At 44.6% G+C, this 25,083-nt stretch overlaps 1 protein-coding gene across 1 annotated transcript in view; it reads left to right on the top strand.

Annotated features, from left to right (window-relative positions):
- Window positions 1-25,083, top strand: part of LOC122791275 — an 802,728-nt gene that overhangs the window by 176,514 nt on the left and 601,131 nt on the right. The window contains exon 3 of the mRNA XM_044058947.1: window positions 23,265-23,582. Coding sequence (XP_043914882.1) covers window positions 23,441-23,582 — 142 coding nt within the window. The 5' untranslated portion in view covers window positions 23,265-23,440. The remainder of the gene's footprint in view (window positions 1-23,264; window positions 23,583-25,083) is intronic.

Here is a 25,083-nt window from a genome sequence, read left to right as displayed (position 1 = left end):
AGAAAAATGTGAAAATTCTGCCTATATAAATTAATATCATAAAAACAACAAATATCTATTTGCCTGCACTAGACAGAGGTCAATATTAATGCAGTTGAGTCTGCCATTGTGTAAGCTTTTAAGATGAAATTTTTAAAATCTTGTACATAGCATGGTTTTGGACTTATTGATGCAAATATGAACAAACAATATTTGACGACTAGAGGCATCAGTAGGAGTTAACTGCAGATGCACCTGGAGGCATCATTCAGATGTAATGAGTTAAAGGAGGCAAGAAGACCTGATACTAGAAAATTGTTCTTGGCAAAATGGAAAAGATTGTCTGTGTGACATCCCCTCTCTGGGCCAGTAATCCAGGAGCCTGAATCTTCACCACTGACACTGGAGAGGGATGTTCAATTGGAGCAAAATATACACACACAGTATTTCCAGATGCAGCTTTCTGCATCAATCACAATTTGCCTTTAAGAGCACGCAGGGAACACACTCAGTCCATAGTCTGGATCTCTCTCCAGGGCCCAGTGAGACTCCCCACTGGCACAGCTGTAGAGTTGAATCCTCAGCTGAGTGTGCAAGCTAAGTCCACCAGCACCTTGGCTATAAAAACAGTGCTTTTTGTCCCTGCTCCAAGCAGCTGACACACACACACACTCTCAGAGATTTGATTTGGACACACACACACACACACACACACACACACACACACACACACACACACACACACACACTCACACTCACACACACACCCACCTGGGAAAGGCTGTTACTAGCTATGCCCCCTTCTGGGCCAGACCATAAGGTAGTTACACAGCCACCAGACACTCCAAAGACAACTACTCTAAGGCTGTTACATGAGTACCCAATTATACTGAGTGAAATTATTATTAATACAAATGATAGTGTTTGACCAATGCAGTAAGGCTTTCAGGAGTGGCCACAGAGTCACCAAATAGACATGAGTACTCACAAAGGTTAAAATATTCTCTAAAGGACCAGCCACAATGAAAAGTATAAATATATTTAATAATAATAAATACTAAAAGAACATGAAAATACTAAATATCTATTTGCAATAAACACCAGAGTTTCAATTTCAGGAAATGTTAAAATAACACAGATGAATAGATTCACACAGATACAGAAAAACAGTACTTAACTGCTCTTGCTATGTTTCCCTGACTGATCTAAAGAATTACTATTCCCTGGTCACTTACTACAGCAAGACAGGATGAAGTAGATGAGTTATTCTTCTTTGTCAGGTTTCAAAAACAGACTGCCCTGAGATCTCAGTCTCATCTAGTATTAAAACATCATTTTTGCCCTGAATTACAGAATGACATCATGTAAATCATGTCATATGACTTCTGGTTCCCATACTACCCGCTTTCCAAGCAACTGTCAGTAATACACACACACACACACACACACACACACACACACACACACACACACACACACACACACACACACACACACACACACACACACAGAGCTTTGCTAAGATCTGTTGTAGCTTCTGGAAGTCATAAAACAATAAAACACTTCCACTCTTCCTATAGGAGCTAATAAACCATTCTCTGGCACAGGCATTTCATCTCTGGCCATAATCAGAACTGTAAGATACAATCTTTATGGCCTAAATTAATTAATTTAATTTTACTATTTTTCAAAGTTAGTTGGAGATGAGCTTAACCTGTTCTGTTCCAGATCCTATCTGTTACAATATTAATTTCAATAGTCATAATACAGTCTGACATACAAGTGTATTTCTTTTTCTGTCCAGCAGGATACACATTTGGTACATTTTTAACACAAGCAGCTTTACAAATACATTTTTCAACACAAGCATCTGTACAAATCAGTTTGGTATACAAATGACGTATAATTCTTTACAAAATTCCAGTTGGCTGTGCTGGCATATGTTACACATCCACTGCCCTACTTCTCCTGGCATAGCTGGCAGTACCTCACATTGTCACAGTCTGTTTGGTACCAGAATAAAGATCAGGACCCATCCCAAGTTGGGGCACCACTGTGGTTCTCCGGTACCTGTTGAACTCCAGTTCAGATCTTGCGTTCACTTCAGGTAAGATACACCTGTCAACCATTTCAGCTTGTCTGCCACTGATTCCTCTTTTTCTTTTTCTTTATCTCAAGTTAAAGACTTTTTAAAGGAGAATTTAATTATTAGGTCACTTAGGAAAAGAGTGCCACCTGCCTGAGATCTGAACTTTATTCTGGAGAACTTAATTCGGTCTCCTCTTTAACCTGCAGCCATTTCTTCTCTGAATTTTTTTTACTTGGAAGACTGCCCTGCTCATTTCTCTGACTTCTGCTGAACTGGTGTCTGAATTACAACCCTCAGTCTTTTTCATCTTAAATAAGGACAAGAAGTGTCTTGGAACCAACCCATCCTTTATATCTAAGGTTGTCCCAGAATTTAGCCTTAGCCAGACTATTCATCTCCCAGTGTTTTTTCCTGACCCCCCCCCCCCCAGAAAAAAATGAGGGAGAAAGTTGTCTCTGGACATCCAGGGTATGAAGAATCCTAACATAATATCTGGATACAAGTAAGGATTTTAGAAAATCATGCCAATTGCTTGTGTCCTGTGGTGGTAAGAAAAAAGGTCTGCCAGTATCTAAACAGACTATTTCTAGTTGGCTGTCTACTGCTATTCAGTTTTGCTGCAAAAATTCCACTCAGAATGTCAAGGCTCATTATAGAAGCAGCTACTTACTCAGTTCTCTGTTTTTCACCTTCACTAAACATTACAAGCATGATTCAGTTTCCAATGCCAAGAGATGGTTTTCCTATAGCTTTCCCTCATGGAATCCTAGACTCCCTCACTTCTAGATTCAGCCATGCGTTCTGAGCTTAAGCAACCATTTATATTGTAAAACGTACTTCCGTACTTCAGCAGTGATCTAATGAAGAACATGGTGCAGTTGTGTAAGTTTACTTATTATAACAATAGGTGTTTGAATCGGTAACCATTTCAGTACTAGCACCCTCCTTCTAGCCCCACCTTTTCTATTTTTGGTACCGTGCAGGGTAGCCATCTTGCTTTTGCTCTTCTGACATGTCTTTTCTTAAAGTTTTAACCATATGCCTCCTCATATTGTGAAGAAAAACATCTGAGTTTTCATGCACTCATATGTCCCTCTTACACTAGCTTGCCCTCTCATTTTAAGGGTGGATATACAGTGCACAAGGAAGGAGACTGAAGCTTTTTAGACTGTCCGGATGTACAGTATCCTCAACAAGATATGTCACATATTGAAGTGGATACAGATACTACAACAGTGATCAATTTGAACATCTACTGTTATAGTAAGTAAACGTATACAGCTGTGCTTTTTTTGAAGTCACCGAAGTTACTCATGAATAATTTTTGTGAAGTGTAGTAGGGCAGTACTTATTCTGTGATGGGGAAAAAAGCTGGTTAAAGTATAGATGGTTGCGCAGTAGCTGATGTTATATGCATTTTACAAAAAATTTTGACAGGGGGGCAGTAAGACAAAAGGGAGTAATTGATAATTTGGGAAGGTGCCCCCCTGTGTAAAAGTGCAATGAGTTATTGTTTCCAGCAGCGTAGGACCCTGCCCTTCATTGTGGACCTGTTTATAAGAAATATAATGATTTAGCCAGTAGAGGAAGCGGTAATCATTTGAAATTTGAGTGGTATGGTGTGTGTTGCTTTAGAGCTAGGTTTAAGTTTACTTTTTAGTTAAATAATCTAGAGAAGTAAACACTGTTTGATTTGTGAAACAGGCCTGATTTTGAGCAATGACAGGGACTGGATATAAATTAGAGTGCTCTGACATTAACTTTTGAACTGAGTCATGAATATAACAAACTTTTCAGCCTTTAATGAGCCATCTTACGGGAAAGGGAAGACATAAGCATGGCCTGGATGTAGAACTTGTATATCTGATCTCCATAATGTACTAAAAAATGAAATTGTTTATGTTATGGACCTTGGTAGGATTTCAGTTAGTACAAATGAGAAATTGATAATGCTGCAGTCTGACAAAACTCCAGAATCGGAGACATTTTGGATGGGAATGAGAGTATCCAGTCTAGTAATGTCTTCCCCAGTTTTTTATGCATCCAGGTTGGTGGGAAGATAGATTCTGATAATCCAAAGAGTGAGGAATGAGGAGTGATATGAAGAGCTACTAGTGAGATTCCCGTTAATGTAAAAGCAATCCAGGATCCACAAGAGTGTGGAGTTAATCCAATCCCATTGTGTCTTTGTCATATTTCATTGTTTCTGTTATATCACTTTATATGTTCTTTTCTGGGGGGGGAATTTTTGCTCCTGCTCCCTGCCAACCATTAGACCTTCTCTTCATCAATCAGCCCATTTGTTCCCATTACTAAGCAAGCACCAGTGTAGAGGGGTCATCATCCAAGCAGCCATCATGTGTGATTTGAATGTTTTTCATTTAAGTCTTAAGTTCTTGCAGACATTCAGATAAGGCATACAAGGGGACGTCCAGGTGGGCTGATTGTGCTAGTTGTCCCTCATATCTTTAAGGGATATTGCCAGCAAGCAGCCCTATCTCTTTCCTTCAAGCACAGGAATATGTTTTCTAATTTTCCACCCTGGGAAATTGAACTTCCATATATACTCCCTGAGCACTCACAACTCTCCTTTCCTCCTGGGAGAGGTGAGCAGGTTATTCTTCACTTCTCTCCCTCCTTGCCTGGCTCCTCATTTGCTCGGGTCACAAATTCAACCATGGTCATTTATGCTGCAGTTAGGGCACCATCCTCTTGCGGCACAGATCCAGGAACCTCATCTGATGTCTTTCCTTATTACTGTTGCAGTATCCTTTATTCTTGGGATATCCTGTTGAGGATATCCTAATGTCTGGCCAGTATACCAAAGCTTTTACACCTTCCAGGCATTGTATATCAGATGTATGGCCTACATGCAAGACATAAGTTACATATGTGACATACAGATGCCTAACCCTCAGAACTTCTTTGCTGCCAGTCCAAGCGCTACCTCTGAAGTTGGTCTGTATGCTGATCTCTGAGCAAGTTCATCCACCCAGCCTTCTACAGATAAGTTTTCCTGTAGTTTGTTTTCATGTCATCCAAGTAGGGGAAATATGAATGTGCGAGTCAGATTCCTCATAAAGATGGACATGAGAAGTGCCTTTTTGTTTGGGTGCTATGCACAACCTTACAACAGTGTGAGATTTGTCAGGCATTTGTCCCAGAGACACTCTACAGGCATCTGTCATCCATTTCTATTTATATGGAAAACCAGCATCTGAAACTTTTGACTCTAGGTACCATGGCCAAATCTGCCCACCGCCTCTTAAGAAAAAAGCTAAAAAAGCACCTAGTGATCCTGCTGCTGTCCAGCCTCTACCTGATGACTTCCTCTGGTTAGATGAAGAACCCAAAAACAGTTGGGTACTGACACCAGTTCCCTCTGCCATGACCCATTTGGAGGCTGACACAGAGATTTCTACTCATATGTCCACGAAGGCCATGCATATGTATAGTATGGATGTAGAGGGGGAACCATGGCTGATTGTATCTGAAGGACATAAGGGATTCCCGTAGCATTAGTTAGGGGAAGAGGTGCATGGTACCCTCATTGAATCTAGGTAAGAGTCTCAATCTCCTAGATTTCTTAAAGCAGATGTTCCTTTAAAAAGAAACAAAACACAATCATGTGGCTTCTGTGGCTAAAGGTGCTTACAGAATGGAAAGACTTCATTCAGGAGCTGTTCAATGCCCTTGTGGCCCTGACCCACCCACAAGGGTTGTGGTTCCATGCCTCTGCTCCCTGGTCTCCCACCCCATCTAATAGACCTAAGGATTCTGATTCTTCTGATGAAGAGTTGGATTTTGGTGAAGAATCCTTAGTATATTCCTCTCAGATCCACTCACCACTTGCCCTGGGGTCTAATGAGAAAGATTCAATGTTCACTGATTCTCCTTTTGAAAAATTATCCTTTGGAGATACAGTGGTCAGTATGATGGAAAACTGTAAGTGGGACTCTTCCCTGGTTCCTGATGTTCAAAAGAGATATTATGAAGTCTTGCAAATGGACCCTCTGTAGTCCCTCCTGTCCTTTTGGATGTATTTTCAGCAGCTTCTCAGGCTTATATACCTTTGGGGATACAGTGGTTAGTATGATGGAACACTGTAAGTGGGACTCGTCCCTAGTTTCTGATGTTCAAAAGGGATATTATGAAGTCTTGTAAATGGACTTAACCAGACCCTCTGTAGTCCCTCTTGTCCTTAGCTGCCCTTTTGGATATAATTTCAGCAGCTTTTCAGGATCCTGACTCTCAACTTCTGGTCCCTAAGACGTCAGACAGATTTTATAAAGTTCCTGAGGATCATGAATACTTGGGTAAAAGTCCTTCCTCTGATCCTGCTGTTGTTTCCATGTCCACAGAAAAGCCATCTAAACTGCTTTCCTTTTCCAAGCTTTTACCTTTGGCAAGGACAGTCATGCTATGGAGAGGTATGGGAAAAAAAAGTATATGCTTCTGCTACTTTGGCTTTTAGGGCCATTAGTTATCAGACCCACATGACTAGATGTGTCCTGGCTCCCAGACTGGGGGGGGGGGGTGGTGGATGATATGTCTGATTTGGACATGAAGACTTCTGCCATTTCTCTTCTGAGTTCTGCCTCTCAGGTGGTTCGCCATTCCATTAAATGCAGCTGTGATGCAGCTGATGCCCCTTCTATGGCACCTGCATCTGGTTCTGCCATGAGGAGATACTCTTTGTTGCACCTTCAATCCCTACCTGTGGACTTTAAGCCCACATTTTTAGATTCTCCCTCAGACAACGAGAATCTCTTTGGCTGTGCTGCTGCAGAATTGTTTAAAACCCTGCAATTTAAGGGCAAGGTTATACAAACCCTGAAGCAACATTTTGTTTCCCTATACCTAACTTCCAGAGGAACTATCCATCCAAATCTTAGTTAGCCTAGACACCTTGCTAGGAGCAAGAGAGTTACTTAGCAGATTTTCCCAGACAAAGCTACTCAGAGTTCTAGAGGCCAAAAACTTTTTCTTGTCAAATCTTCCTCTACCTGACATCCAGCTCCCCTTCACCTCAGCCAGATTCCTCAGTCACTCAGGCTAACCCTTTTGTTTCCTGTTTAGTGACAGATAACCACAGACGCCTGGATTCTTTACATCATCCAGCATAGTTACTTATGGTTTGGAAGTCTCTTCCCCCATTTTCTAGCCTTCCTCTGCATCCTCCTTGTCAGCTCACTCATTTTTCCTTGGCTCTGCGGGATCTGGTGGATCAGGAAACCATCCAGGCTGTTTCATTGTCCTAGCAGGGAACAGGTTTTTATTCCAGAATGTTTCTGGTTCCCAGGAAGGAGGGGTCATGGAGGCTCATTCTAGACCTATCTTTTCTCAATACCTTTCTCAAGGTTTCTTCCGTCAGGATGTTGTCTCTTCAGACACTTTTCCCACTTTTGCTTCGTCACACTTTTCTGGTATCTTTGGATTTGAAGAGCGCTTACCTGCATGTTTAGAAAGTTCTTACGTTTTTCAGTGTCTTCCTCTCATTAGCAGTTCTCTCCTTTGCCTTTTTCGCCCTTCTACAGCTTCAGGGGTATTTAACAAATGTCTGGCCCATGTGATAGCTTTCTTCAGACTTCATGGAATTCAAATTTTCCTTTATTTAGATGACCTTCTATTTGAAGCACCCTCTCAGTAGGTCCTCCTTTAAAATCTATACTTCACTATGCTTCTTGTATGCAGTATGGGGTTCACCCTCAATCTCAAAAAGTCTGTGTCGACTCCCTCTCAGGCCTAATTGGTTTTGGGTTGCAGGATTCAGACCATCCCAGTGTTGTCTTGTCTCATGCTTCCCAAGGTTCTCTCTTTGACTGTTTATTTCCAGTCTCTTCTTTCTCTTCCAGTACTTTTGATAAGGGAATTTCTCTGATCCCTGGGATAGATGGGATCCACCATTCCAGTGGTTTCTTTTGCCAAACTCCATGTGAGGAAATTTCAATGGTATCTCAAGGCTGTTTGGCAGTGCCAGCCTCAGGATTATCCGGTCCCCCTCTTATGTTGTCTGAAGCTCGGGCACTGCTGATGGATTCATCAGATTTCTCTAAATCCGGGTCTGCTTTTTCATGTTTCTGTCCTTAACCAGGGGTTGTACACAGATGCTGCCAATCATGGTTAGGGACCCTCCTCCAACAGTCAGAAAATCCAAGGTCTTTGGTCCCATCAGTAGATAACAGAACACATCAATGTCAAAGAGAAGAGGGCTCTACTCCTAGCTAGCTCTTCAGGCTTTCACTCCATTTGGGTTCCAGGTCCTCTAAAGACTTTTACAAACAATACCACAATCATGTGATACATCAACAAGCAAGGGGCCTCAAAATCTTACTTTCGCTGCAGGGTGTCTCTTCAGGCTTGGGATTTTGCAGTCCACCATCATCTGGGTTCTTCAGGTAGTCTATATTCCTTCAGAGCACAAACTAGTGGCAGCCCCTTTGTGTAGGACTAGGAGTCATCCTCATGAATAGATGTTTCACAAGGAGGTATTTCTGGGCATTATACATCGGTGGGGTACTCCTCAGGTATCTTTTTGCCTTCCCTCTGAGCAGACAACTTCCACAGTTCTGTTCTAGAGTGCCAGTGTGGACACCATGTCTTTTTCTTGGAAGGGGATATTTCTGTATGTCTATCCAAGTGCCAGAGTGGACACCATGTCTTTTTCTTGGAAGGGGATATTTCTGTATGCCTATCTGAGTACCAGAGTGGACACCGTGTCTTTTTCTTAGAAGGGGATATTTCTGTATGTCTATCCAAGTGCCAGAGTGGACACCATGTCTTTTTCTTGGAAGGGGATATTTCTGTATGTCTATCCGAGTGCTAGAGTGGACACAGTTTTTTTCTTGGAAGGGGATATTTCTGTATGTCTATCCGAGTGCCAGAGTGGACACCATGTCTTTTTCTTGGAAGGGGATATTTCTGTATGTCTATCCGAGTGCCAGAGTGGACACCCTGTCTTTTTCTTGGAAAGAGATATTTCTGTATGTCTATCCGAGTGCCAGAGTGGACACCATGTCTTTTTCTTGGAAGGGGATATTTCTGTATGTCTGTCCTTCTTTTCCCAGGATCCTGCACAGAGACATGTGGGACACCACTTGCTGGTGACTTCCTTTTGTCCCAAACAGCACTGGTTCTTCCTTCTGTTTCATCTGACCATGGGCAGTCATGTCAAATTACCTCATAGGGTGGGTCTTCTCAGACAAAACAAGGACTCTCTCATTCACTGTGTCTTGTCCATACTTCAACTGACACTTTGAGTGATTTTGATTTTTTTCAGGCATTGATTTCTGAGGATGTGCTTGGGGGTCTGCAGGAGGCCAGAAAACCCAGTTCTAGAGGATCCTATGTGGCTAAATGGAAGAGATGTTCTATTCAGTGTCTTGAGCATGATTTGGACCATTTTTCTGATGGGGTCCCTATGGTCCTTTTTATTTGCATGAGTTACTCAGCACTGGTTTGGGATATTCTTCTGTTAAAGTTCACTTGTCAGCCAGTTCTGCGTGTGTGCCTCTGAGTCCACCTTTGGCTTCTAGTTTTTAAATCAAACAATTTCTGAAAGGCGTACTTCATGTGACCTTAATTTGTTTCATGAAAAATTGACTCTGTCCCCTTTTGAGCATGCCTTTTCTTCTTCCCTGCAGTATAGTGCTTGGAAGACTGTATTGTTGGTGGCTCTTCTGCCAAGAGGGTCTCTGAACTTCAAACACTCATGGTGGTTCCTCCTTTTTTGTTTTTTCACAAGGACAGGATGTCTCTTTTTATCAATCCTTCTTTTACGTCCAAGGTGGTTAATGATTTGTCCTTGAATCAGTCCATTCATCTTCCTTCTTTTTTTCCTTCTCCACAGACTTCTAGTGAGAGGGTACTACACACCTTGGATTTACAGAGACAGTTCAGGTATTACTTTGATAAGACAAAATGCATCAGACAATCTGAGAAACGTTTTGATCCAGTGTTGTCTGCTCCATCTGGCTTCAGTCTCTGTCTTCAGATCTGACATTAGTCAGTTCCATTAGACTTTGAACTTGCTTGACTCTGCCTGTGTTTCCTACAACTCCCACTCCTCACCCTAACCCTTAGATCTAGTTTGCCGTGATTCCAGTTAGCAGCTTGATCATGGCTCTGCTCAGCATTTCCTGTATAGGTATGTCAGTGTAATGCTTTTTTTGGTGAGAATTTTTCATCCCTTACTCTAGTATACATTTAGTTTTAATTTTGTCTGTGTCTTAGGTAGATAGGTAGGTAGGTTTTTTGTCTGTTCTGTATTTTAATCTGTCATCTGTTAGGACTTCCACCTTTTTGGCAAACTTAGTTATTGTTTCCCTTAGGCATAGTCTTAGCTTATTGTCTCTCTTTGTTAGGATTTTTAGTATAGTAGGTATTTTGTGTGTCATGTATTTAGCATGGATAAGGGTTTTAAGAAATGTGTGACCTGCACGCATAAATTGTCTTCACAGGACACACATGTAAAGTGCTTGTATTTCATTACACCTAGACTCCAGGTGCTCCGTTTGTAGAGGGTGCGGAACTGGACCATCACTGAATGCAGGGCCAAGTTGGTCTTCAAGGGATTTCTCCCAGGTTCTTCTTCTTCTGTTCCTTCTGTGACTTCTTCCTCAGTTCCAAAGGTTGGGTCTGAGAATCATCGCCCATGGGACTCCAAATCTTCTAAAGGGGATCAGAAGAGATCTTTTTGTTCTTCTGTCCCCGGTCCTTCCTCATCAGGCTTGCTGAACCCAAAGATCCCATGACATTTGGGTCCCTTGGCTGCTCTGTAGCTGAATCAGTGCCAACAACTAGTAAAGCTCTGTCTTTGCTTCCAAGCTGTATGACCCTTTCCTGGTCAAAGGGGCCCCTGCTGGTAGGACAGCCTCCCTCATTTCACTTTGCACACCATCAGAGCTGTCACTGAATTCTTCCTCTTCTCCACCCTGGTACCATGCCTCTCCAGTTCAAATTCAGCAGACGGGGTCCTCTTCTTGCAAACAATCATCAAAGCCCCTTTTGGTGGCATCATCTGTCCAGTCATTGAGGTTGGTAGGCAGTGTTAAAGTTTCAGATTTGGAGCAGCTAATGAGGTCCGTTTTTCAGATGCAATTAGGCCTTATCCATTCGGGTTTGGGTCTGGTACCAGGACCCTTCTCTCCATCATTTGGCTTCCTCCCTTGGTCCCTTTGGATTCAAGCTCTATGGGCCTGGCTGCTTTCCTACCTCCAGGTTCAGATCTGATGGCTTGTCCTTCCTCTGTTCCATCTCATCCTTTGTTTGTTTCTACTTTATCGAGGCCATTGGTACCTCAGAGTCATGTTGCTGAAGCTGGAGTTTCTGGGTCAGGGACAACAGTCCCTGATTCGGGATCTTCTCTTCCACTCTGGGCTTTGACTTTGGACAGCTCACCTCCTATCTCAATGTCAGGGTTTGACATTTCTCCCTTGGGATCAAGGATCTCTCTGGTTCCTTTGGGTGCTGGGACCCTCAGCCACAAGAGGATAACTTCCACCTTGGCCATCGACATTGTAGAGAGGATGTTCTCCTCTCAGGAGAAGGGTTGCTTTTATCCAAGTAGTGGTCCTTCTTCTCTCTCATCTGTGCCTGCAACAATCATTAGTCTGTTCCTGGTCAGCCTGCATTGGTGGGCCTCCATCCTGTCCTTGTGGCAGAGCACCCCACCTCCTCCCTTTCCTCCTCTGCTACTCCTGACTGTGAGGTCTCGGGGAAGAGGAAACACTTTGACTCCCTGGAGGAATCTCTCACTGAGGATATTGACCTTGAGGAAAGAGAGGGTTCCTGTAAGTCTTCATTGGATGACGCCTCTTTTGACAACTTGTTGGAGTTGCTTCACATTGCGAGGCTAGACCACCAATGCCTCTTCTCCAAAGGAGTCAATATTTTTGGAGGCCTTCAGCTTAGGTACATCCACGCCTTAGGTGGTTTCCCCTCCAGGTGCACTTATAAACCTAGTTTGCTGGTGGTCATAGAAGGAACCCAGCATGATTGAGATTATCCCAAAAAAACTGAATAAGATTCTCACTCGCCCCAAGGACTGGCCATATTGGAGTAAGGGTCCAGCTGTTGATGCTGTTATGGTTGTGGCTGCCAGCAAGAAGGAGATTTCTGAATAGAGCTCCCCTGTCCACATCCCAAACAAGGAGTCTTGGGCTTTGGATCATTTAGGAAAATGTCCTATGCCTCAACGACTTTTGAGCTGAGAGCTCTTAGTTATTTATCACACTTAAAGAGACTTCAACGTGACTTTCAGTCTGAAGTGTCAAGAAATTTCAAGACACGGCAATCTCCAGAAAATCCTACGATGCTGTCAGTTTTTCACCCTGCATTCCATCATCAACATTTCTATGAGACTTATTTCAGTTATGGTCAATGCAGCATCTTGAATGGCTGGCTCTGGTATTGCCATGTGGCACCATACTTGGTTGCATTAATGCAACTTTGTGGATGTCTTCAAGGCATCCTTTGTCAGTGCCCCTTTTTATGGCTCTTCCTTGTTTGGGCCGAAGGTTAAGAAGATACTAACGAGGACTGAACAAGATGGGAAGATGCTGCCCACTATTGGAGTGCACTTTGCCACCCCTCAATAGACCTTCTTAAGGAATCAGAAGGAGGTAAGCACCTCTTCTTCAGAAAGTTGCATCAGTCTTCTCGGGATGCTTTTTCAGAGGGTCCCTCCTGATGACTGGGGGATCATAATGAGCACACCCAGTGGGACAGGAGTGGTCCACAGAATCAGTTTCCACGGGGCTTTCTCCTACTCTGAAGGCATTTGGGGAAATTTGGCTCTTCACTCAAAAGCTTGGGAGGCCATCGCCATGGATGCATGGGTGTTGAGTCGTATCCAGACGTTAATGCATTCCTTTTTCCTAGATTCCAAACTTTCATCAAAAGCAACTCCCAGACGTTCCACTCCATCAGAGTGTATGCAACTGTGGAGATTCACAAGCTGCTTGTAAATCGAGTCATCCAGGAGGCCTCACCAGACCAGGAAGGAGCTAGGGTCTATTCCAGATTCTTTTTAGTACCAAAAAAGAGCAAGAACCTCAGGCCATTTCTGGATTTAAGCAGACTAAATCAGTTCTTGAAAAAGACCAAGTTCTGGATGACCACAGTGCTGTCCATCTTACATCTTCTGTGGAGGGATGATTGGATTTGCTTGATAGATGTCAAAGACACCTACCATCATGTCAAGATGGACAGGTGCTGAAGGAGGTTTCTGTGCTTTCAACTGGGGACCAGTCATTACCAATTCAGGGCCTTGTCATTTGGTCCCATCACAGCCACCTGGCTGTTTACCAAGTGCGTGGCAGTGGTTGCAGCCTGGCTTTGACTGCAGGGATTCCAGGTCCTTCTGTACCTGGACGATTGGCCCCTCACTGTCCCTACAAGAGCTTTGTTGATTACAGCCAGGGATACTTTACTCCAGCTGTTCGAACATTTAGGCATTACAATCAATTATTCCAAACTGAGCCTTCAGCCTGTTCATGTCTTAGAATTCATAGGTTGTTCCCTGGATACAGTCAATCAAATCACCAGGCTTCCAAGTTCCAGAGCAGTCAGCCTTCATGCTCAGGCCTTCTTGGTGCTTGTAATCTTGAAGCTTCCTGCTGATGCAGTTATGAAACTTCTAGGTCATATGGCAGCATCCATAGGGTTGGTTGCTTTAGCCAGATATCATATGAGGATTCTGCAATGGACAGTAGACGTTCAGCGGTCTTTTCTTACCCATCCAATGGACTTTCACTTACAGCTGATGAATGTGTGTCGTGACCATATTTGTTGTGGTTGCAGTCTCCATTAGTAACCAGCCGGAGACTGTTTGTTCTTCTACCTCCCTTGGCCATGGTCACCACAGATGCCTCTCTCCTGAGGTGTGGAGGGCATTTCAAAGGGAAGATGGTTCAAGATTCCTGGTCATCTGCAGAGACCCATATTCATGTCAGTGTTCTGGAGATGAGAGCAGTCCTCCTTGCTTAGTAGGCTTTTCAGGACGCCCTCCACAGAGTGTGATTGTGATACAAATGGGCAATATGTCTGGTTCCTCAACAATTGGGAAAATGCTTCAAATATTCTTTGTCAGGAGGCCATGAGAGCTTAGCAATCAACAATTCCTTCCCAGTGGTTTCTGGTGGCAGTGCACATCCTAGGTGAAATGTAACATTCTGGCCGATAGCCTCATCAGGAGCATTCTGTTGCCTCATTTGTGGTCCTTAAATGTGAGGGTTGTAGCTTGGATTTTTTAGCATTGAGGCACTCTGTGTTGTGACCTATTCGTCTCTGTGCAGCATCAAGTGCAGCAGCTGTTACACCCTAGTTCCCCGTCCAGGAAGCCACCCAAAGATGCACTGGTATTTGCTTAGCCCCTGGGGCTTCTATATTCTTATCTCCCAGTCCCTTTGATGGTAAAGTTTCTAAAGAAGTCTGCCAGCTGCAGAGCTACTGTGATCCTCATAGCCCCCTTTTGGCCTCATGAGGTGTGGTTTCTCTTCCTTTGGCCTCTTCTGAAGTACCCCCTTGGGTACTGGATCCCACTCCAGATCACATTTCCCATCCAGCAGGCCTGGATCTTCCCAACCTTCAGTCCCTACAGTTAACTGGGTGGATCCTCCAGTTCTCTTGATGGCCAGAAATCCCAAGCTTTCCCAGGTTGCTGTTCATGTATTGTCATCGCATAAGTGGTCTACTAGAGAAGTGTTTTCCAGTACATGTAGAAGATTTTTTCTGTGGGCAGAATCTTCAGGACTTAACCCTTTCTTTTCCCTTTGGAATCAGTTTTGAATTTTTTCACTGAGTTGTTTCAGTCAGGTTCTAGTATTTCTAGGATAAAGTGCGATTAATAGCCATCTCTAACTTTCATGTTGGCAAGAATAAGGTGCCTCTGGCTTTCCTTAAGATTTCCTCAAGGGTACTTTTCTGCTCCATCCCCCAGTTTGGGATCTGGTTCCTCCCTGGGATTTGTCTTTTGTTTTGCAGGTCTTCCATTTGAACCTTTAGCCACTTTAGACTTGAAGCTCTTGTCTTGGAAAACTTTGATTTGGTGTCGGTTATTTCCACAAGGAGGGATTCGGAGATGCAAGCTCTTTATTCTTCACCCCCTTATTTCATATTCTATAAAGACAGGATTTCTCTTCATATGAACCCTTCATCTGCAGTAGTTGACTTCATTCATTCTGTACATATGGGTATATGGATCCGATTCGGATCTGAGCCGGCAAAACTTTTCAAGCATCAGCTCCGAGCTCCAAGCTCCTCCCTTACCTATATTACATCACTTCCTCCTATCTAGCCCCAGATCTCGTTTGCCTGTCTATGATTCAGCATTGTGGTCTCTGAGCTGCGAGCAAGTTGGTAAGGTTTTTGGTCCTTTGTTACTAATTGCTGAGTGTGTATACCTTCCCTTTTTCCTCCCTTACATCGCGTTAGTTTAAAAAAAAAAAAAAAAAAAAAAACTTTTTAAGTGTTTGTGTAGTATTGTGTTACTGGTTCCCACCTAGGTCCAATCCCTGTTAAGTGTGTGTGTGTGTGTGTGTGTGTGTGTGTGTGTGTGTGTGTGTGTGGGCCCTAGGGCTTTTTCTGTCTTTGCTATGGCTGAACAGCCTAAAGTTCTCTTTAAAAAGTGCACAGAGTGTGGTCATAAGCTTTCTCCAGCTGATGGCCACACTCTGTGTGTTCTGTGTTTACGGGTCGCTCATTTTTCAGCCTCCTGCGACATTTGTTCGGCTTTTAACCCTAGGGCGTTGAAGGATCGTCGGGCTAAGCTTGTGGCTAAAGGCCTGCTACCAGCTTCTGCCCTGGAGTCTGCATCGGTTTCCTCCCCAGCTGGTGACTCTGTGCAGTCAGGGATTCAACCTCCGGCCAGGCCTGCTTCCTCTGAGTCATTTCAGAGAGGTAGGGACAAGAGAGAGAAGGAGAGGCACCATAAAGAGAGGGACAGGCCCAGAAAAAGGTCTCCAGACAGGGAGTCCTTCTCCTGCCCCTCTTCTAAGGTACCCAGGTCGCGTTCTCCTCGGCTCCGCTCTCCCTGTTTCTCGCCGGAGCCAATGTAGCCATTGGAGTTGAGGCACTCCCCTCTGATCTGACCCAGACCCGAGTCAGCCTCTTCCTCCAGATCGACTCGGAGTGTATCTGAACTTGATATGGACAGGCTTATGAGGAGGTTCATCCAGAACCAGATTCAGATGGGGGCCATCTCCCATTGTTGAGGGTTCTTCTTCTACTATGTTCCACCCTATTGCTCCTTCCTCGATCCGACCCGATGCTTCGGGGTTCTTGGGTCTGAGACCTTTTGGAGCTGTGGGGTCAGTGCCAATGGTTTTCGTTCACTCGACGCCGGCTGTCACCTTGAGTTCCTTGGATCCGATCTCAGATCCAGGGGACTCTTGGAGCCGTGGTCGGGGAGTCAGACCCAAGGGTCAAGATCTCACTCTTTCAGATCCCACCCTTGGTGCCCGGACTACCCTGCCATCGGCTCCGGTCCCTGCTTTGGCGCCGGGCAGAGCCTCTTCCTTATGTTCTATGGAGGTGTGCTCTCCATCGGCATTTGGGGCAGTAGAAAGGGTCCTCTCCCAGGGGTTGAGACCTCAGCTCACATCCTCGGATCCCACCCAGACCCCTCTGATTTCGGATTCTGCTCCCATTGCCCTGTCTCAGGGACAGCCCATGCCAAGGCAACACTAGGTTGTTCCCCTCAGGGAACCCTCGGAGGCTTACGAATCCTCTCCAGAGAGTCAGACTGGAGAGGAACCTCGTAAGCGCAAGTGCAAGAGGAGGCACTTGGACTCCCCTGAGTCCATTACCACTGATACAGACTTGTATGAAGGAGAGGGCTTCCCCAGATCACCTTCCGAGGACATCTCGTTCGGAGACATTATGGAGATCCTCCGCCAAAGAGGAGGTTGGTCAGCCCCCAAACCCTCTGAAGATGAGTCTGTATTCCTGGAAGCCATTGGTGCAGGCCCATCTACTTCCTGGGTCTCCCCTCCAGCTGACCCTTTGGTGGACCTCATCACCACTAGGGCATGGAAGGATCCTGACGCCGTAGAGCTTATACCCAAAAGGCTAGACAAAATTATTTCCCCGTCGTCAGACAGGCAGGCATGGTCCAAGGGAGCCCCGGTAGACACTTTGGTGTTTGCAGCTGCCACAAAGAAGGAACTGGTACAGGTGAGTTCCTCGGTCCATCCACCAGACAAGGAGTCCAGGTCGATGGATCGTTTTGGGAAGTGCATGTACTCGTCAGCGACATTTTCTATCCGTGCGCTGAATTACTTGGCACATGTCATCCGACTACAGCGAGACCTTATATCGGAGCTAACTGAGTTGCCCCCGGAGTCTCTGCTGCAGCAGGACAAGCAGTCCTTCACTGCAAAGATGACTCCACTGAAATCAGTGACTAATACCTCTATGCGTCTCCTCTCTCACGCCATGGAGGGAGCCGCTAGAGCTGCTGGTACAGGCGTTGCCTTGAGGCGACATGCCTGGATCTGGCTGTGTCGATTTTCAGACCTCTTTAAGGTGTCTTTCATCAATGCCCCATTCGATGGATCATCCCTTTTTGGGAAGAATGTACATAACACACTAACCCAGAGTGAGAAGGATGGAAAGACTTTGTCAGCCGTCAGAATCCGCTTCTCTAACTCCCAGAGGTCCTATTCCAGGAACCAAAAGGGGCAAAAGAAGATGTGGTTCCAGAAATCACAGTCCTTTCATGACATTCAGGAATATTCATCCCCCCAGAGGCAGAGGGGGACAAGACCAACGCCATCCTAGAGGCAGAGGGGGTCCCAGAAACTTAGGGTCTAGGGAACCTTTTTCCGACAGACCCGCACAGCAACCCTGAGGGGTTGCCCAGCTGCTTTACTCTGGAGGCAGTCAGGGGAAGATTTTCCTTACATCCAGCAGCATGGGAGTCCATTACTGCAGACCGCTGGGTGTTAAACATCATATCCAGAGGATATTCTATCCCCTTCATTTCATGTCCCACAACTCCAGCACACCTTCCAGATGTTCCACACACTCACAGGGAGGCTGCAGCTTTAGAGGTTTTGAAGCTGCTACAAAAACGAGCCATCGAGCCGGTCCCCCCAGATCAATCCGGATCAGGCTTCTACTCCAGGTTCTTTTTAGTGCCAAAGAAGATGGGGCACCTAAGGCCCATTCTGGACCTGTCTATCCTCAACCTGTCGGTAGAGAAAAAAAAATTCCGGATGTTCACTCTACAGTCCATTCTACTGTTTCTGAGAGAATGCGACTGGATGTGCTCATTAGACCTCCAGGACGCTTACTATCACATCAAGGTCCACAGGAGCTCCAGGAGGTTTCTACACTTCCGGCTAGGGGCCAGTCACTTTCAATTCAGAGCCCTACCCTTTGGTCTCACCACAGCCCCCAAGGTGTTCACCAAGGTTATGGCAGTCATAGCGGCTCACCTGAGACTTCAGGGCATCCAGGTATTCCCCTACCTAGACGACTGGCTCTTCACTGCATCCACCAAATGACTCTTGTGTCAGGCCCTACACTACTTCCTTGGTCTGGGTCACAAGTTAGGCATCATGATCAATACCAACAAGTCCCACCTGGCTCTGGTTCAGATCATAGACTTCATCGGGGCATGGTTGGATTCAATTCAGTCAAAGATTTTGCTCACCCCGGAAAGGATAGAAAATCTCAGACTCCATGTATCGGTGATCTTGGATCACTTGGTAGTCACAGCAGCCGATGTTCTCACGGCCTTGGGTTCGATGGCAGCCACAATCTCTATCCTCCCTCTTGCACATCTTCACATGAGAGTCCTTCAGTGGAATCTAGCAGTTCAATGGTCCTGGCTAGATCTTCCGATGAATTTCCACATCTTAATCAATCGGACATGCAGAACGTCACTCCAGTGGTAGCTTCAATCAGCGGACATTTTCACAAGGCACAGCTTTCTAGCCCCTCCAGCTCAAGCCACGGTGACCATGGACGCTTCCCAGCTTGGGGGGGGGGGCACTTCCTGGGAAGAACAGTCCAAGGCACATGGTCCCCTCCAGAGACCAAGCTACAAATCACTGTCCTGGGGATGAGGGCAGTGCTTTTAGTGTTGAGAGCCTTCAACCCTGTCCTACCTCCAGGGACGGTAGCTATTTAATCAGACAAAATGTCTGTAGTCTGGTATATAAACAAACAGGGAGGGACCCGATCCTACCCCCTTTGTCACGAGGTCATGAGGGTTTGGGAGTGGGCTATATCCACCAGCCGGTTTCTCATAGCAATGCATATCCCGGGACACTCCAACATTCTAGCGGACAGTCTCAGCAGGGCAATCCTTCTGCCTTACGAGTGGTGTCTGAAGCATTCAGTGGCGGAGAAGATCTTCCATGTTTGGGGTCAACCTTGCTGCGATCTCTTCGCATCTCCTTCCAATGCGAAGTGCAGCAACTTCTTCACTCTGATTCCCCCCTCCGGGGGAGGTCCCCAGGGACACTCTGGTCCATGCTTGGCCTCCCGGGCTACTGTATGCTTATCCCCCGTTACCTCTTATTACGAAGTTCCTTCAGAGAGCTTGCTGGCTGCAGTGCAAAGTCATTCTCATAGCTCCCTTCTGGCTGCATCACGTGTGGTTTCCCTTCCTATGGTCTCACCTGTTGGCTCCTCCATGGACTCTAGATCCATGCCCGGATCTGATCTCTCACCCGTCGGGCTTGCCCCTGCCCAACCTGGACAGTTTCAAGCTGACGACGTGGCTGCTGCAGTTCCCATGATCATCAAGACTCCCGGACTTTCGTCCCCTGTTAAGAATATTCTGGTAGCTTCTCTTAAAGCCTCCACTAGGAAACTCTACAATAGCAAGTGGAGACGTTTTTGCGTTTGGGCCTCTCAGCACAGTCTGAACCCGTTTACAGCCCCCGTCCCAGTCATACTGGATTTTCTTGCTTATCATTTTTGATCAGGCGCAAGTGCTTCCACCATCAAGGTTCAGCTGGCTGCCATCTCTAATTTTCATGTGGGTGAAAATAAGGTTGCTCTGGCTTCTGCCAAACTGTGTAAAGCCTTCCTGAAGGGCACTTTTTTATTGCGACCTCCAGTTAAAGAAACAGTGCCCTCTGGGATTTGACTTTAGTCCTTCAGGCTTTGACCTCTCCCCCTTGCGAGCTAGTCAGATCAGTTCTGATGATGTCTTTGTCATGGAAGACAGCATTCTTGGTCACCATCACTTCAGCCAAGAGAGTTTCAGAGTTGCAGGCCTTATCCTCCTTGCCCCCCTATTTGGTTTCCACAAGAATAGGGTTTCGCTGCATACAAATCCTTCCTTTCTTCCCAAAGTGTCCTCAGCAGCCAATATTAATCAGTCTATAAATTTGCCAGTCTTCTTCCCAAATTTCCAAAATAGAGGTGAATGTAAGCTTCATTTATTGGATGTCCATAGACAGCTTCGTTTTTACCTCCATAGGACTAAACCCTTCTGGAAATCGGATCAATTGTCTCTTTTTCTAAACCATTTTTGGGCAAAACAGTTTTGAAAGTGTCCTTAGCAAGGTGGATCACTCTTTTTATTGCACAGGTTTATAAGGACAAAGGCTTATCTCCTCCTGGTGTATTGAAGGCTCATTCCACTAGAGCAATGGCCACTTCTGCAGCTTTCTGGTCAAGAGTTCCGCACACATTCATCTCTCATTATAAATTGGATCTTATTTCTAGAGGGAGAGCTTCCTTTGGCTCTGCGGTGCTCAGAAATATCCTTCCATAGGGGCCTCCCAGGAATACTAGTAGCTGGAGACTCTGTCCCATATGTGCAGAATGAATGAAGTCAACTACTTCAGATAAAGAAGTTATGTTCTTACCATAACGTTCCATCTGAGTAGTAGACTTCATTCTTCTGCACCTTCCCTCCCTCCATCCTCCTCACTCTTCAGGTTTTTCCTGTTTAGGAGTTATGTTGCCATTTAGTGTCAGCAAACTCGATCTGGGGCTAGATAGGAAGAAGTGATGTAATATAGGTAAGGGAGGAGCTTGGAGCTCGGAGCTGATGCTTGAAAAGTTTTGCCGTCTCGGATCCGAATCGGATCCGTATACCCATATGTTCAGAAGGATGAAGTCTACTATTCAGATGGAACGTTATGGTAAGAACATAACTTATTTTTTTCTGCCAAAGGTAGTTTCCAAGAATAACCTTAACAGTTCTATTCATCTCTCTTTGTTTTCCCCCAATTTCTCCAATAATGGGGAATACTTTTTGCATTGTTTGGATGTACATAGGTAACTGAGATTTTATTTGGGCCATACCAAAACTTTCAGAAAATCCAGTCAGCTATTTATCTCCTTCTCAGAATCCAGGATGGGCTCACCTGTGACTTTATCTGAGTGGCTGTCAAGATTGTATATTGTTTGCATATTTTTTGAAAGGAAAGACCCTTCCGCACAAGCCTAAGGGTCATTCAGCAAGGTCTATAGCTACATGTACAGCTTTCCTTTCTAGAGAATCAATAGATATTTGTGCAGCTGCCACTTTGCTGGATTATCACACCTTTGTGTTACATTATAAGGAGGACATCCTATCTAGATCTAGGGCTTCCTTTGGCTCCACTGTATTGTGGAACATCCTTCCATAGTTCATCTAGGAATGTTTCATGGCTGGGGACTGTCACCAACAGGTTGAAGCCAGATAGAGTAGACAACATCAGATACAAAAGTTGTATAGTTACTATACCGACAGCTCCGTGTTGTCTGTCTCTGTCTGGTTTAATGGTTCTCCCCTCCTTGCCCCCCCCTTTGGTTGATATGGCAAACTTCTCATTTTATGATGACCAGACAGTAAAGGTCATCTGTTCTTATTTTTGGAGTCCTACATCCTTCCTGGTGGATGAACCTGTCTTAGCATATTTGTAAAGTAGTTTTCATGGTGTAAACTCGATCTGAGGATTAGGACGAGGAGTGGGGAGTTTGTGGGTAAGGGAGGTGGAGTCAAGCAGGTTCGAGGTCTAATGGAATTGGCTGGTGTCAGATCCGAGTTAGATCCAAAGACCCACAGGTTGAATCAGATAGAGACAGACAAAATGGATCTTTCATTATGGTAAGTGCATACATTTGTTTTCCTTTCATGCCAGGGAAGTAAATTTGGCAATATCTAAGCAAACCATCGCCTCCTGATTTCTAAGCCCATTCCTTTTTGCTGTTCTTTTCATGGCAAGCAGCTTTCCTCTTCTGTTCTTTTCCTTCTACCAGGGCAGTGGCCTCTTCTGGTGCTTTTCTCAAGGGTCTGGATACTAGATCCATCATGAAAGCCACTATTTGGTGTTCTGTTTATGGTTTCACCAAACATTACAAGTTGGATACCATTTCCAGGGCCACGGATTTTGCCAGGGCCATCCTTCATGGGTTTGTGGTAGGTTCTTCTCTACCTTCCTCCTCCCATACTTTCTAGTAGCTTTTGGACACTCCCAAGAGGAAACAATACTGTAATAGCGCTAAGGAAGGGGGTAGTACAATTGTGTGAGATCTTACCATAACAGTAGATGTCCTACTACAGTATTCTGTCCATTCCTCCTGCCACTTTTATTTTTCATTGCCCTACTTCTGGCTGAAGGGTCTGTCTTCCATACTTATCTCCTTTTTTATTCCTTTTCTGCATGTGCACGTTATTAGTTTCTCTGGGGTTGTTCTGGCTGTCCTGGGGGGCACTTCATTTCTGAAGATTAGGCATAGATACATCACATGTGTACCTTGCGCAGTGCACAAATGACATATGTTTGATGTACAACACCTGGATGGTGTAAAAGCTTTGGTATGTTTGCTATCTTTGGCAAGATATCCCAAGAGTAAAGAATACTCCAACAGTGAGGAATAGGACAGCTACTATTTTGTGGCAAGATCTTGCACAACTTTGCTCTCTTCCTGCCAGGAAATAAAGGTGTGTGTCATCTCATTTTGCATCTGTATGATTTTTTTGGCTATGCCCTGCACTGCTTTGACTAGCTTTATCAGTACTTTAGTGTTATGTTTCCTCCACAGATGTATGTGGACCTTGAAATTGTGTGCATTATAATAATATTAAACTCATTTATAGTTTGAGGTACTTTCACATTGACAATTATGTTTTAGGGAAGAAAAATGCATTGTTTGTGTTATATTCTGCATCTAATGGCTGTAGGAGCACTTGGCATTTACGTAATCACTAATTATTTGTATTTTATCTGTATTGTGCTGGCAGAGCAATTTCCTTAGCCAGTAATCAGATGGGAGGGAAGCTCTGCATGCCTTTCTCTAGGTATTCCACATAGAGTTATTGACGACGTTCACTGGTACAAGGAAGAACCTAAAAGTGGTGAGTTGAAGATCGCATCTGTGGTTGGGGGCACCACGAAGAATATTTTTGTGAAGGAGCTGATGCCTCAGCTGGAGATAAACACAAACGACTGTGACTTGAAAATAAATAGTTTGCAGCTAAACAACAGTGGGATATATCGTGCTGAATCATACCTAAGAAATAAGAACCATGAAGAAATAAAGTTCCAGCTCATTGTTTATGGTAAGCCGTAACCCATTACACTTTTTTTTTCTTTATACTGTGTGCTTCATGTGTTTTTGACAATCATGAAAAGTATACATAAAAAAACAGAAGAGAAGTTCTAACAATTGCTTTAAAGTACTGCAGGACTGTAACTGAGATAGTTACTGTTGCAGTTTATGCACATAATTACATCAGTTTGTCTCTTCATGACTACAGCATATATGTTAAATTAGGTTAATAAATATACATGGAAGGAATTGAAGAATAGTACATTTTTCAAAATTCTTGTGCATACCATAATTTATGAAGTTGTTTGAACCTCTCTGCATTAAAAACAGTTAATTCTCATAAATATGAACATATCAGACATTATGTGCAGCAGTCTGCACTTCATAATTAATCTTGAATCCAAATCACTTTGATGAATGTGTTGTCATGTGTTGTGAAGGTTCTCTTGGAGCCCCCCCCCCCCCACACACACACACACACTTTCTGCCCTGCTGTTTGTGTCATCTGTAAAGAAATTCACCCAGCAGCAGACTCCCTGAGCATTGGTATGGTTCCCCAAAAATCACATTTTGTGAAGAATACTTGCATAAGACCAGACTGCTACTCACCAAATGATTAACTTACATTTTTTGGAGGGAGCAAAGCCCACTATGTACCTCATGCAAGAGGCTATTCCCTTCCACACTTTACTTATGTTAACTGACTGTGAGGTGTTGCATCTTTGTGGAAGGAGTTTTCTTTGTCTTTTTTCCATCCAGCATCCTTCATGTTACTGGCCTGGTACCCCAGTACCTGTCCACACCAGGTCTACTAGCTGCCTTGCCCCCACCCCCAGACTTAATCTAGCATGCTAGTGCTGGTTGTGGAGCATTGGTCTGGATGGGGTAATGGGGGTTCTTTCCTGCTTATGACTATACTGTTACCTCCCTTCCTTTGCAGACCGATGGTATACCTGGTGGACACATGTGCAAATGAGATGCGTGACACATTGCTCTACTTTCCCAGCAGCTCAACCATGTTTCCACTGTTTTGGATCTTTTTAGGCACACCTAGTATGTGTCATCCCCTGCCTGTACTACAGATCATTACCTTAAATGCTGATGGGAATGCCAACCCACCCTAGGATCGTAACACTCATCATCCTGTCACTTCGTCAGTCACTTGAGCCACTAATCAAAGCCGGGTCACCTTGGTTTTAGTCGTGGCTTTATCCCTGTACAGCCCAGGAGTGGCTAGGCATTTCCATCTTTTCAGTTTGGTGAAATGGCCTCATCATGAATGTTATCATCATTGTAATCAACCACCTTGTTTCCATTATTATCCTGAGAATGTGTGTCCCTTTGACATTAGTCAACATTTACACCACAGACAGATAGCTTGCCATCTGCGATAAATGTGGCTTCTCTGGATCAAGTGAGTTTTGTAGACAGTACTGGATAGAATAATTCTGCTCAGAATTAGTCCCCTTGCTAATGCCTGCAGACCTTATGGTCACACTCTTGGCTTTTGA

Source organism: Protopterus annectens, chromosome 17.part0 (assembly GCF_019279795.1).
Source record: "Protopterus annectens isolate FY-2018-M chromosome 17.part0, PAN1.0, whole genome shotgun sequence".
NCBI classification, from domain to species: Eukaryota; Metazoa; Chordata; order Ceratodontiformes; family Protopteridae; genus Protopterus; species Protopterus annectens.
The sequence above is the reverse complement of the archived record's forward strand: the minus strand, read 5'-3'. Positions and strand labels throughout refer to the sequence as shown.